Source organism: Aspergillus costaricaensis (genome assembly GCF_003184835.1).
Source record: "Aspergillus costaricaensis CBS 115574 unplaced genomic scaffold BO79scaffold_18, whole genome shotgun sequence".
Lineage (NCBI taxonomy): Eukaryota > Fungi > Ascomycota > Eurotiomycetes > Eurotiales > Aspergillaceae > Aspergillus > Aspergillus costaricensis.
Window position 1 is genome coordinate 153,194 of NW_020291818.1, and position 13,883 is coordinate 167,076.

Genomic DNA, 13,883 nt, shown 5'->3' on the forward strand with positions numbered 1-13,883 from the left:
GGAGGTCGGACAAACTCACCGCCTCGATCGGGTCTTGGCTCTTTGTTTACCGGACAACCAAAGGACCGTCGGTTGCTATGACGGGAGCTTCGATGTGTACGCCGCACATTGGATCGGGCTTCCGTTGATGCCCCATGAGCTACCGTTCCTTTCAGCCAGGAACTCCACTTGGATGTTTGATTGTCTCTTATATTGACTGTTCAACCTCTGGAGCCTGCTCGTGTTCCTTGGTCTCTTGCAACCGTCTCGTCGCATTGTGTTTCGTCGTCCCTTGTTTCCCCTCATCTCTCATAGCAAGCGCATTTGTATCATCATCTTCCTTCTAGATTCTATATCCTGTTCCTGTTTTTTGTCGCCTATTGTCTTTCAATTCCCCCCCTCCTGCGTCTTTTTAGTTTTTGTTTTGACGATTTGATATGCCCTTTACGACCCCGATTGCTTTGATTTTGACGAACATTCCTCTCGCACATTCCTGATATCCCTCGATCGACTTGCTTTATATCCAACATCGACAGACATACCCTGTTTTTTCTGCTTTAACGACGATTAAGTTACATGATGCCTACGCATACACGAGATGGGTCCCGCGACCGGGAACTGGTCGTTAGACATCAATCGGTGCCCATGTATGTGCAAACTCTATCTTTGAGCCGCTCTCTTGGGCTATAACTATGAAACGCATCAGACTGACCGTGGACTGTGGAAACGAAGGTGGGACAGTTCGGATCCCGAACGGGCACCCCCTCCGCTCCCCATGAATCCCAGTGCTACTAGCCCTGTTACAAGAGGAAATGTCTCCCCAGGCATCCAAGCCGTGGCGGCGAATTTCCAAGAAAAGATGCGCGAAAACGCACCGAGCCCGTATACGACCAACCCCATGCCGCCGAAGTCCCCAGAGAAGTCCCTCATCAAGGGCCAATTTCACAGGCGCATGCAGTCGCTACAGAATACAGATGCTCGCAATGAATTCTTAAACTATCTTGAGAGCCGGTCACCAGAACGGCCTCTCCGCGCATCGACTTTTGATCAGAGCCCTAAGCAGCATGAATTAACGCCCGTGAAAGCTCCTGGCTCAGCGGACTCGCGCGACAATGAACAGGAGCTGCCTAACTTGCAGATTTCAAATCGATACCTTTCAAGGCCAATCCTAGGCGAGAGCACACCTCCGTCGGCGACGATGTTAGCTTTGCAGAACATGCAGCTGCCTACCGAGAGCGTCGAGCCATCGAAACCAAAAAGTAACGATGCAGACCCGTTTATTGGGCCTAGGCGCCCCGACAACCACACCTTCGAATCGTTATCTACCCAGATACTCAGCCTGACAGATATTGCGAGTAACCTTCAGCGCGAAATGGCTCAACTAAGCCGACGAAGTAAAGACAATGCCACGGACCTGGTCAGTCTCAAGGCTGCGACTAATGCCCGAGATGAGGATATTCGCAAGAGCCTTCGTGACTTGTCCTCCAGCCTAGCCGCAAAGTTCCTTGATTCTGATGCTGCCACAAGGTGGGACTTCAGTACTCTCCTGGGTTCTGAAAACGGTATTAACAATAGGGAACCGGATAGTTCTCCGAGCTCGAAGAAGAGCTATTCAGCACCACGAATGTCAAGCCCTAATCCATTTGCCGCAGCAATGGAGCGCGAATTGTGTGGATCTCCTACGCCTATCTCTGATGGTTCCGCCAGCATCGCATTACTAGAGAAGGTCCTCCGGGAGATGGGGACGAAGGAAGGTCAAGACAAGCTTATAGAAATGGTTGAGGAGATCAAAGCCAGGCCTGTCTCCGAAACCCACGAAGTATCAACTGATGAGACGATCACGAGGATGCTTGAAGAGATTCTCGAGCATGTGAAGGACGACCCGGGAAACAAGGCTTTGGTACGCTCTCAGGCTTGGGCCGGCGCCGACAGCGTCCCTCCGCAGGGAGAGCCAGATGGTTCCGGAACAAGGTCGCTGGACGACGAACATGCATACTCTCCCGATATAGAAACCCACAACGTCCGGCCCGCGGAACGCTCTTTGGTGCCCGCCGATCCCGAAATGGCAGACGAGATGCTAGCGATCATGAAACGAGTAAAGACTAGCGTCATTGAAGGGGGTGGCATGACGAACGAGGTCAAAGCTCTTGTACGAGAACTACGAGGAGAAGTTTTAGGAATGGGAAGGAATCTGGCTCGCCAAATCGAAGGAGTTGGGACTTCCCGCGCTATAGAAGATAGGCCGGATCGTCCCACTCATGAAGAGCTGGCTGGTATTGTCGAAAATAGCCTGCACGAGCTTAGAGACCAACTCGCCTCAATTATGGATGAGAGTAGGCACCACTCTTCATCCATCTCGGATTTCAGAGCCGCCATGAATGGCAACGAACTCTACTCTGTCGTCAAGAGGGCTCTAGATGAGCTTGACTTGTCTCAGTTCCGTGCCGAGCCCCACGGTGTTAATATGGAAAAGGAAGAGATCCTAGAGACCGTTAGGGAAGCCTGGGAGACATATAAGCCTGAGATCGAGTTGCAAAACTTCGGCTTGGAACGAGACGAGATCCTGGAGTGCTTGTCAGAAGGGCTTAGAGAGTATAGGCCGCAGCACGAGGATGCCGTTACTTACGACCAAGTCTTGGCGGCTGTCCAGGCTGGAATGCAGAGCTTCGCACAACCACCCAGCATTACGAAAGAAGAGATCGTACAAACAATTCACGAATGCCTTGCCGGTTTCGAACTTCCTGCACCTCGGGGCGTGGAGCGCGAACACCTTGATGGCATGCGCGATGAGATCCTAGAAGCCGTCACACACTCCGTCACGTCCCAAAGTGCTCTAACAAGAGACACCCTGGACTCTGGGCTGGGTCGTGATGAGATTTTGAGTGCTCTCTCGGAAGGACTAGAAGCGCATTTTGGAGCGACCAAAGCCATCGAACACCCTCACATCACGAAGGATGACGTTGCCAATGTGATAAATGAAGCATTCATTGCACAACAGTCGGTCGTCAGCACCAACGTTCAACCTACTGTGTCCCGTGAAGAGATTCTGCACGCCATCGCTGAAGGCATGGAAAGCCAGAACTCAATCACGAGAGAGATCGAACTCAACAGGGATGATCTTATGGAGGCTATCGCGGCTGGTCTGGCGGAGGCCAATGAGGCGAACCAAAGCGTCGGCGAGCAGATGCTGGAACGTGTTCAGGAGCAGCTCGATGGCATAAAGGGGGAAATGGGCCAACATTTCGGTGCTAGTGAAGAGAGCTCGGAGCAGTTGCTTAACGCTATCAAAGATGGCATTGCTGTCGTGCGACAGGAAGTGGAAGGCTACGCCTCAACTGCAGCTGAAGCTTCCGGGAAGCATGAGATCATGGACACTGTCAAGGAAGGGTTCCGCCTATTGCAGGCTGACATGGAGAAGACGATCACCGAGACCGCCATGTCTAATGCGCCTCGCGGTAACCCGGATACTCCAGAACTTCTTGATGCCATGGAGAAAGAATTTGAGCATCTGCGCCAGACCATGAGCTCCTTGTTAATTCGCAACAACGCACCGAATGAAAAGGACGAAATTCTCGACGCCATCCGCGACATCTCCGAACAGCAAAAGTCTTCGCAAAACGATGATGTTCTTGCGGCTATTCGCGAGCTGTCGGAGAAGCAGGCGGGTACGCCTGGAGAGGATATCCTTGCAGCTCTTCGTGAACAGTTGGAGGAGCACAAGTCTGCCAACAATGATGCAATCCTTGCCGCAGTTGCGGCAGCGTTCGAACAGAAACCCGACGCGCCGAGCGATGAAGTTCTTACTGCCCTCCGTGAAATCTCCGAGAAGCAGAACAACACGAACAGTGATGAGATTCTTTCTGCCATCCGTGAGATGTCCGAGAAGCAAAGCGGTACGAACAGCGAGGAGATTCTTGCTGCCATCCATGCAATCTCCGAAAAGCAGAACAGCACAAACACCGAGGAGATTCTTGCAGCAATCCGTGAAATGTCAGAGCAACACAAGGCAGCCAACAATGATGATGTGCTTGCTGTTGTACGCGATATGTCCGAGCAACACAAGGGCATAGACAGTGATGCAATCCTTGGAGCAATCCGGGAGATGTCTGAGCAGCACAAGTCTACGAATATCGACGACATTACGAACATTATCAAACAAGAATTTGAGGAACTCCGTCACTCAATGAACATGACCTTGGTCCGTGCGGAACCTACGGAGCCCAAGACCGACAAGGATGAGATTATTGCTGCGCTGCATGAAAGATTCGACAGCTTCAAGGGCGAGCAAAGCCAGCCCAAAGAGACTGTCGAAAGCGACAACTTCACTAATGGTGAAGTAATCGAAGCCTTGAACGATGGTGTTGGCACCATTCGTGAAGACCTTGCAAAACTCATGGAAAAGAACGTGGAGTTCGACTATTCGGAGCTGCTGGATGAGCTGAAATCAGGGCTTGGCAGTCTGAAGGCAGATGTTGAGATGCTGAGGCAAGCTCAGAAAGAGAGCGAAGAAGTCGAGACGACTCGTGGAGGTGAACTGATGCTTGCAAGTGACACTCCACCCGTTGATTCCACCAGCAGCAACGATATTGAAGGTTTGAAGGCCCTTATCACCCAACTTCAAGTCAAAGTCGAGGCAATTGAGTCAGCTCCCCGCGCTGCGGAGGCTCCTGAAGACATGCTGAAGAAAGAGCACCTCGATGAAGTCCTCCTTGGACTACACGAACTTCAGAGCTCAGTAACAGGCATCGTCGCTCGTGATCAGCCTGCAGATGAGGCGACAGCCAAGAAGGAGGATACGGACGCCATTGAAACCTTGCTGCGCAACACAAAGGCACAGCTTGATGAGATGACGTTCCCTGCCCCTGACGAGATCGCAAGAGCGGAGCAGCTTTCAAACCTCGAAGGTATCGTCAAAGAAACTAAAGAAGCCATGTCTGAACTTCGCACTCGATTCGAATCGGACGGCCCCACAAAGTCTGAAATTGGTACTTTGGAGACCCTGATGAAAGACATGTGGATCGCTCTTGACGAACTGAAGGGCAAGGGAACGGAGGAGGAGAACGATGCCGAAAAGTTGGTCAAGGCGGACCTGCAGACCGTGGAAGCCATGATCTTTGAAGTGAAGACGCAGGTCGAGGAGCTCAAGCTTCCCGACATTGAGACGTTGCCGACCAAGACCGATATTCAAGATCTTACGGCACTTGTTACTGAGTTCCGCGAGAAGGTTGATGCTGACAACGAGATGACGGGACAAGCCTTCGATGCTCGAAAGGTTGAGCACGCCGGGCTTGCCGAAAAGATCGAGGAAGCTCGGGCTGTCGTGGAGGGGCTCGGAGACGAGCTGAAGAGCAAGCTGGATGGTAGCAATGAGGGGCTTAGTGAACTCAAGCAGCTACTTGAAGGCCTGGCAGCGTCTGCCGAAAGCTTCACGACAGTTGAGAATGTCAACGAACTCACGGAGCTGATCAACCGCGAATTCGAGCGCGCCCGGGGCGAACAGGATGCGACTAAACTAGAGAAGGAAGAGCGTGATGCTGCTGCGATGGTCAAGCATGACGAGACCCGAGCCGCCATTATCGTCGAACTGGGCTCGAAGATTGACGAAAAGCTCGGTGAGATCGTGGCCAAGTATGACGAGGTCCAGTCATCTATTCAGACTGCTATCGACTCCAAGTTCTCTGAGAGCGCAGAACGTGATAATGCGCATCTTGAGGCTGTTACCAATACCAAGGCTCTGGCCGAAGACATCAGGCTTGTCATTGGGTCCATGGGCAACAGCGTTAACGAGGCTTGTGAGCGCATGTGCACAGATGCGCAAACATTCTTTGAAAAGGTCGATGTATCCTACAACAAGATGGAAGAGATGCACAACGAAGTCAAGACTCAACAGGAGCAGGCTCGTTCGGATCTCGAGCGTGCAGCAGCTGCAACCGATCGTGTTGAAAGTCAGCTACACGAGTTCCACCCTCAGGTGCTTGAGTCCATTCAAGAGATCCTTTCCATTGTCGGACAGCACTACGACCACTCCCAGAGATCGGCGCAGGACCTCAAGATGGACCTTTCTACGATTCCCTCCGCCATTACTCCTCTACTCCCTGCTTTGCCACCGCCTGAGCCCGAGAAATATGATGATACTCATGTTCAGGAAAAGCTCAATGACCTCCTCGATCGTGCTAAAAGTAGCCAGGTCCAAGAGACCCTGAATACCCTCGTCGAACGCGTTACGAATGACCAAGTACATCAAAAGCTCGACGAACTTCTGACCCATACTACGAGTACCAATGGCCAGGTCTACGAGAAACTGAGCGAGCTTCTGGACCACGCCACTAACTCTACTGGGCCGGTGCACGATAAGCTTGATGTACTCATCGACCATGCGACCAATAATGATCAATCAGTTACGCAAATGATGAAGTTGGACGAGATGCACAAGGATATCATGGACACATCCCGTCGGATGAACGAGATGTTTGCCGCCCAGACCGCCATGGTGGCTGAAGACAACGAGCGGAGACGTAAGGAGGCCGAAGAAGCAGCGATTGCATTGGAGAGGCGCAACGCCCAGCGCGAGCAGGTGGAGGCAGAAATCTTGACCCTAAAGGAGGAGAAGGATTCTCTGCTGCACATCATCCAGACTCTGAAATCTGAAAAGGATGACCTTGCTAAGCAGACCACCAAGCTCAGCAAGGAAGTCGCTGGCTTGGAGATGGCACTCGAGCTTCGTCATGAAGAAATGCAAGTTATGGAGGATCGTGCAGACCATCTCGAAAAACGAATCCTGGAAGGCGTTCTCGACCACGCTCGCAGTGTTCTCTTGAGTCGCCCGAATGGCGTAAAGAAGCGCGGATCTCGCGCCCGCGGGCCTAGTGTTGCCAGCAATGCCAGCACCGCCAAAGATGCCCGTAGCATCCTCGGCAGTAGCGTTGGGCTAGCGCTGAGAAAGCGAGGAACGAATGGGTCCCAGGCGGGATCTGTCGCACCATCTACCACCAGCAAGGAACGGCGTATCTTCAGTCTGAGCAACGTTACAGGCAATCGCGGTGCAGGAGATCGGCAGGTGAGCAGCGCCAGTGGGTTTGCCAGTCTGAAGCGGAGCCATTCCGTCAGATCCAACGTCTCTCAGCGGAAGGCATCTTGGGGAGGCCGAAGCTCCGTTGCCAATAAAGAAAACGAGGTCTTTCCTGAAGAGGATGGGGAAGAGAGTGACGCAGGCACGGAGCGACGAACCAGCTACACAGGAACATACGCGGATAGCATGATCTATGGTACCAGTAGCCATGTCTCCGCCGATCGGCGGGTAAGCGCCGCTAGCTCCACAGGGCTGCATTCGGTCGCGGACGAACCGGAGGACTCCGATGCGGAGGACGCTCAGACGCCCAAGGCAGATGAGCCGGACGAGGCGTTGGAGCTGGATGAGGAGGGCTCGAAGATGGTGGTCTACGGACAGCACAGCGATAGTGGTATTGGACCCGAGGTCACGAGTGCCGCGGCATGAAACTCTAAGAGCACGAGGGCTCCTCCCGACTCTGCTGCATGACCCTAGTAATGAAGGGATGAGAGCAAGCAGCATGATTTGGAAGCTTTCCTGAAACGAATCATCCGAGCATTTGGCTGAGCTGAGTGCTGTATAGATTAGGATCATTGGTGTGTCGGACATGAATCCGAAAAAGGGGTTGGATACGGGTTACTTTCTTTTGTATTCTCCTATGTTTCTTACGACTGTTTATGCATGATGTACCTATGTTTCTTATTCAGCGAGTGGAAGTTAATAATGGACTTGATATGCTGATTTGAGGGAAAACCACGATTCAATATATTTATTCTGTAGAAGATGGAGATCAAAGAAGCAACGAGTCACATGGCCAACGGTCATGCACCGCGGCTGAGTCAGCGCCGAATCCCCAACGGATTTGTTTCTCACGGCGCTTCTTGTGTTTAGAGGTTGGCTCCTCAATCCTTGCTGCATCAACTGTCGCTACTCGCTTCATCCTGGATGCGTGCATGCCTGCATCGGTTGCCGTCCTTGGCTGGCCCGACGGCGAGAGATAAATAGATCCTCGGTGCCTGCTGTCCCTGGCCACTCCTCATTTACTACTACTACTTCTCTCCTTTCGGTCGGTAAACTCCAACGTCTCCGGTCTCCACCATGGCTAGTTTCTAGACCAACTAACCTCACTAGTCTCCGCCCTCCTGCTGCTCTCTCCTCTGCTGTCTTGTTCTCCTGCTCCCCTATCTCCTCTCTGCAAGAGTGGTTAATTTTCCGGTTCTCTCATCCTAACTTCTCTCCGCTTGGTCGGAGGAGCGGTCAACCGGCATGTTGGATCCGTTTCCACCCCCGCCAGCATGGCTGCGGGATTTCGTCGAGCCTTGGGCGCTTTATTACAACGTTCCGGCTCTGACGGAGCATGCTCACGAAGTCGTTATTGCTTTTGCCGGCTACCTCTTTATCCACTTTATCTTGTCCCCCGTTCTGTCTCCGGTGTTGTTTCCCCGTCACTACCCGAAACTCAATCCCCGGACCAAGCTCAACTGGGATGTTCATGTCGTCTCGCTGGTGCAGAGCACCTTCATCAATGGCATGGCCCTTTGGGTCATGTTTGTCGATGAAGACCGGGCTTCTATGAACACTCCTGAACGTGTCTATGGATACACCGGTGCCTGCGGACTGGTGTCCGCCTTCGCTGCCGGATACTTTGTCTACGATCTGATCGTGAGCACGATCTACGTGAAGCTCTTTGGAATCGGAATGCTTTTCCATGGCATTAGCGCCCTGTGGGTATTCAGTTTCGGATTTGTGAGTTGTGACCTATTCTAGATTTACGGTATGCGTCAATAAGCTAATCATTTGACTTGTGCTATCATCACAGAGACCATTCGTGAACTTCTACTCCCCTGTCTTCATCCTCTATGAGCTCTCCAGCCCCTTCCTCAATATCCACTGGTTCCTCGACAAGGTCAACATGACCGGCAGCAACCTGCAGTGGTACAATGGCATGATGCTTCTCTTCACCTTCTTCAGCTGCCGTCTCCTTTGGGGTACCTACCAGTCCGTCGCCGTCTATCGGGACATGTGGTACGCCTTGAAACAGACCTGGGATGCCACCGCAGCTGCTACTCCCCTTGAACCCGTCGATATCACCTCTCAAGTCTTCCAAGTCCGCGGAGGCAGCGGCAGTGAAATGGCCAAGTACGCCTCCTTCACCGCCGGCGGCGTCCCCACCTGGCTGGTCCTGACTTACGTGATCTCGAACGTGGTCCTTAACTTCTTGAACTACTTCTGGTTCTCGAAGATGGTCGAGACCGTCCTGAAGCGGTTCCGCGGGCCTGCTGAGAAGTCCGGACCAGCCGGTAAGCCCTCCAAGGAGGAGCAAATAAGCAACCTGAAGGAGGAAATCACGCAGAAGGTCGTCCTGGAAGCGGCCTCCAAGCTGGAACAGGAGGAGGGTAGCCCTTTCCTCGATGGAATTACCGAGGAGAAAGTCGCTTCGGCTGTCGACTCGGGGCTCGAGGAACTGAGGAAGAGGAAGGTCCAGTTGTCATCCTAGTTTGTTTCTGTTACATGCTTCAATAAAGCAGCAGCGGCAGCAGCAGCAACAAACCAAAGAGGAACAACATCCCTCATCGTACCGTCAGTCCTACTATGGACAGCCTCGTAGCTCGCGAGGGCATGTCTCACAGCTTGTTGACTGATATCTACACCTACTACAGCCGACCAGATAGGTCAGCGAGACCGGCTTCCAAGCATCAGAGGATATATTTTATATAACGCGATGTTATGTTATGGGAAAGCTAGTTGATTCGAAATCCATGCATTCATGTCTTTTCGATAAGGAGTTGATCTGGATAGGAGAATAGGTTTGCTCATTTTAGTCTGTTTTTGTTTTGTTTTCTTGTGCAGTTGCTATCTTGCTTAGATCTCAGTACAGTACAGTATCAGAAATATAAATGAAACGAGTAACGGCATACAACACTACTACAATATATATAACCATACACCACTATAGACCTGTGCAATTATCATACGGTCTTCATACTGCTAATCCCAAATATATATATCTACTACAGCCACGGCAGATAAGATCTGTATTTCAACCAAGCAATACATTATAGATGACAAGGGAACTAAAAAAAGCTGAGAGAAACAATCCATCCCGGAATCAAAACCAACCAAAGACAAAAAACACCACGAAAGCGCCCCCATCAAACAAACAAGCCCAACTCAACCGACTAACTAAACTAGTATCGTTCGTAAAGAGTTATTTTCCTCGCTGATCAGATAATACACCAGTTCACACATCACTAACTTAATACCACATGTTCTCCTAGCACCCAATCCTAACGAGTAAACTACCTAGTTAAGAATCACCTCCCCATCGCCGCCTCCGGCTTCGCAAGCATATACCGAACCGCTTCCCTCGCCACAGTCGTATCCCAAACGCCATCTGTACCACCACGACGGAACTCAGGCCCACTAGCATCTTCGCCACCACCACGCGTCGCCTCTCCAAGGATAGTTTCCAGGTCTCTGCGCTGGGAGTTGATCCAGCGGCGGACGAAAGTCGCGGGATCCTTGCTGAGAGCCGTGTAGAAGGAGTGACGGGCGCGGGAGTGCGTCAGGGCCTGCACGATGAGAGCGACCTGGTCATCTAGCGTGGCGATCTGGCGCATGGATGCCGTGTATTGCGGGTTCTGGGTGAGGGCGAGCATCTTGGAGCGGAGAGGGTCTTCCAGGGCGACTTGGATGTCGTAGACGGTGGGGGTCGGGTCCTTGTGGTAGTCTTCGTCGACGCGGATGGTGTAGGGGAGGTGGATGGGGTCGATGGGGCTGGTGTGTGGGCCGATGCTTTCGGGGATTTGGGGGAAGAACATTTGATCGCGGCCGAAGATCTGTGTGGTTGGGTTGGGTTAGTTTGATGTTGGATTTAAATGGAAACGGAGAGGGGAGGTTAAGGTACCGATCGGAGACGATGGTCACAGCGAACGAGTCGCTTCTCTTCGTCTTCTTGTAGGCCCATGGCGCGGATGTAGTCCCAGATGCCGAGGACAATGCCGCTTCGTGTTTCTTCCTCCACGTCTAGTACTTCTGCTAGCTCTTTGCTGAGCTTGTACCGTTCTGGTGTCTCGTCGCGCACGAGACTGAATGTCACGTTCAGGTTCTCCTGTGACGCGCGGGCGAACTGCATCGAGTCGAAGTCTGCCGTGGGTGGCAGGGTGACGGTGTTAGGGGGTAATTGCGGCTTGGTCCAGGTGATTGGCTTGACTTCCTCCGGACTGGCGGTGGAGGACTTGTCGAAGTCGACGGTGATGGATTTGAAGAAGTGCGAGAAACGCTGCTTGGAGCGCTTGTTGGACGACTTCTTGGTCGTGGCATTGGCGTTAGGTCCATCTTGCTCCATTGCATCGCCGTTGTCCGTCTGCTCGGTAGCTTCGTCGTCACTGTCCTCCGGGGCGGTCGGGTCGGAGTCGTCGTCTAGAAGACGTCCTTCGATGCGCACCTTGTACCGTCCAGAGCCGGGGTTGCTTCCGGGGGCGGCACCGTTGGCAGTCTGCCAGGGTTGGTTTTCGACAGTGTTGGAGATCCAAATGCGCATCGTGCGGTACTTCTTGACAGTCTTGCTGATGGAGTCCTGGATGTCCAGGCGCTTACGGACAATGGCTGCATCGAGGCGCTTCTCCAGGTCGCGGAGGCTCTTGTACTGCTGCACGCCTTCGCCGATGATTACTTCCTCAATGCCGTCGGGGATGTTCTTGTCGGTGGGTTTGCGGCTGCGACGCAGGGCGGCGTCATTGGGAGGCTGCATGTTGCGCTGGGGAGGGATGTATTGAGGGGGAACGGCGTGCTGAGGCATGGGGACAGGCATCGCAGCAGCTATACGAGGGAGAAGAAGGAGTTAGAAGAAAAAGTTCCGCCGGGGTTTGATTGGGTTACAGGGTGGAGGCTCACCAGGACCTGGAGGACCGCGACGAGGCGTGGCAGGGGAGCGTTGGGCGGCTTGTGGGGGGAACCCACGGCCGTAGTTGGGTGGGATCGGGGCATTCATGGTTGGTCCGTGATGAGACGGTGAGGCCGCAAGGGAAGATCCGCGAATTGGAGGATGGAGATCCTTGGGGCGATGAGACAGACCGCGCAGGGCCGGAGAGATGGGCGTGTAGTTGCTGGGCGGACGAACAGAAGCAAGTCAGTCACTTGCTTTCGCGATTCTTTTGCCGCGGTCGCGCTATTCCTCTTTGGGATGGTCCAGTAACCACATCAAACTACACTCTACTCTGTATAATTACTTCTCTCTAGTTATAGGATCAACGATCCTCATATATTCATTTGTAGTAATGCTGTTTCATTTCCAAGCCATTAACTCAATAACCACCTCCCCCTCCACGCATCATCTGCCTTTTCTTACTTACTCCAGCAGCGATGCTTGATTAGTGTACAACTCTTCCACCACATTGCTCAACTTCTCAATCGTGTCCAATGCAGCATCGTATGCCTGATCACGCTCCGTCTCATCGTAGACAATCAGGCATCCAGCCCCCTGGTCAAGCACTCCGATGATCACCTTGTCCAGGATCATCTGGGAGAGCTTCCGCTCCACCTGCTGCGTGTCCAGTCCAACCATCTTGGCGATGTGGTCCAGCTCAACCCGGCTGAAAGGTTCAATAACCTTGATCAGGTTCTGCTCCAACATGGCATCGTACAGTCTGCGGAGGTGGTTGCGGATGAATGTATCACTGCCCAGCTCGAACCGGTAGTCCGAGAGCGCCTTCTCGTACTCCTCTAGGGACCGGTTGGCATGAGCACGCGCCACAGCCTTCATGGCCTCGAGTCGCGGGCTGGCATACTTCTGAGCCTGCTTCGATCCCAGCAAATTCGTCACATCGTCCACCAGGTTCAACATGATTTTGCATAGCAGCATATATTGGAGGGCCGCAGTGGCCTTCTCTCCCTCATCAAGTGAGCTGTACCCTTCCAGAGCCTCAATGAAATAGGAGAATGACGTGTTGAAATCCTTGTCCTCGGCGTGTAGCATACCACTCTGCATATCCAGACCGGCCTGCAGGTTCGGCGGCGTGTAGACGGAGGCGGCCGATGTCCGGGCTGCTGTCAAAGCAGCACGTGCCTTGGCCTGGTTGCCCAATGCATGGTACACCCGCGACTCCAGCAGCTGCACCTCAACTAGCATGAGCTTGTCATCCAGGCGCTTTAGCTCGCGGAGGAGGGAGTTGATGAGGGTGAGCGCATCGTAGTAGGTCTGTTTCTGCATGTAGATGGCGACAAGGCGAGTCTGGAGGTTCTGACGAAGGAAGGACCTCCGCTCGGCGATGGCCCACTCAATGCATGATTGGATGACGGAGACTTGGATATCGAGGGTGTTCGGGATCTCGCTGAACAGGTCCAGCAGCTGGCGGACTATCAGAGGACGGGTGGTTAGCAATCCTGGAAGCAATACATTAACCCGGTCAGTCCAACATACCCAGCTTAGCCGTCTTTGCCTTGGCGAATGAAGAGAAAGAATCGCGGCTGGTCTTGATGAGTTCGGCAATCTCGTGGGGCTTCTTCTGGTCCCGGTAGAGCTCTCCCAGCAACACCAGGGCATTCTCGTAATCGCGCGATGAGGCCTCAGACGAACCGGGACCTTGCGCGAGAATTTCCTTGAGGATGCTCCCGGCCTTGGAAGGGTCGCTCTTCACGAGACCCCGGGCTTCGTCTATCCGCCCAGCGGTCGTCGAAGAGGGTGCCATGACTAGATCGGGGCTGTGAGGGGCGGCGGAGGAAATCTGGAGGGATTGCGGGTAGTCTTCAATCTGCCAGCGGGGTGACAGGTAATGCACAGAGCAGGAAGGCCCTAGACACGATGAGAGATGAGATGATGAGGTATAGAGGATGATGGCAGGACAGGAAGCTTACA

The 13,883-nt window shown here is 53.1% G+C and overlaps 3 protein-coding genes across 3 annotated transcripts; 2 read left to right on the plus strand and 1 right to left on the minus strand.

Moving 5' to 3' along the window:
* Window positions 1-183: 183 nt before the first annotated feature.
* On the plus strand, window positions 184-7,764 carry BO79DRAFT_287958 (uncharacterized protein). The gene is made up of 2 exons (XM_025688640.1): window positions 184-626; window positions 712-7,764. The coding sequence occupies exons 1-2, from the start codon at window positions 556-558 to the stop codon at window positions 7,472-7,474; spliced, it is 6,834 nt and encodes a 2,277-aa protein (XP_025538833.1). The 5' UTR covers window positions 184-555; the 3' UTR covers window positions 7,475-7,764.
* Window positions 7,765-7,943: 179 nt separating this feature from the next.
* BO79DRAFT_174248 (TLC domain-containing protein) lies at window positions 7,944-9,945 on the plus strand. Its single transcript, XM_025679729.1, has 3 exons — window positions 7,944-8,093; window positions 8,159-8,773; window positions 8,847-9,945. Exons 2-3 carry the CDS (start codon window positions 8,294-8,296, stop codon window positions 9,522-9,524), a joined length of 1,158 nt encoding a protein of 385 aa, XP_025538834.1. The 5' UTR covers window positions 7,944-8,093; window positions 8,159-8,293; the 3' UTR covers window positions 9,525-9,945.
* Window positions 9,946-10,096: 151 nt separating this feature from the next.
* On the minus strand, window positions 10,097-13,860 carry BO79DRAFT_174253 (SWI-SNF complex subunit). The gene is made up of 5 exons (XM_025679730.1): window positions 13,449-13,860; window positions 12,382-13,384; window positions 11,924-12,135; window positions 10,935-11,848; window positions 10,097-10,866 (listed from the first exon to the last, which is right to left on the minus strand). The coding sequence occupies exons 1-5, from the start codon at window positions 13,714-13,716 to the stop codon at window positions 10,342-10,344; spliced, it is 2,922 nt and encodes a 973-aa protein (XP_025538835.1). The 5' UTR covers window positions 13,717-13,860; the 3' UTR covers window positions 10,097-10,341.
* Window positions 13,861-13,883: the final 23 nt, after the last annotated feature.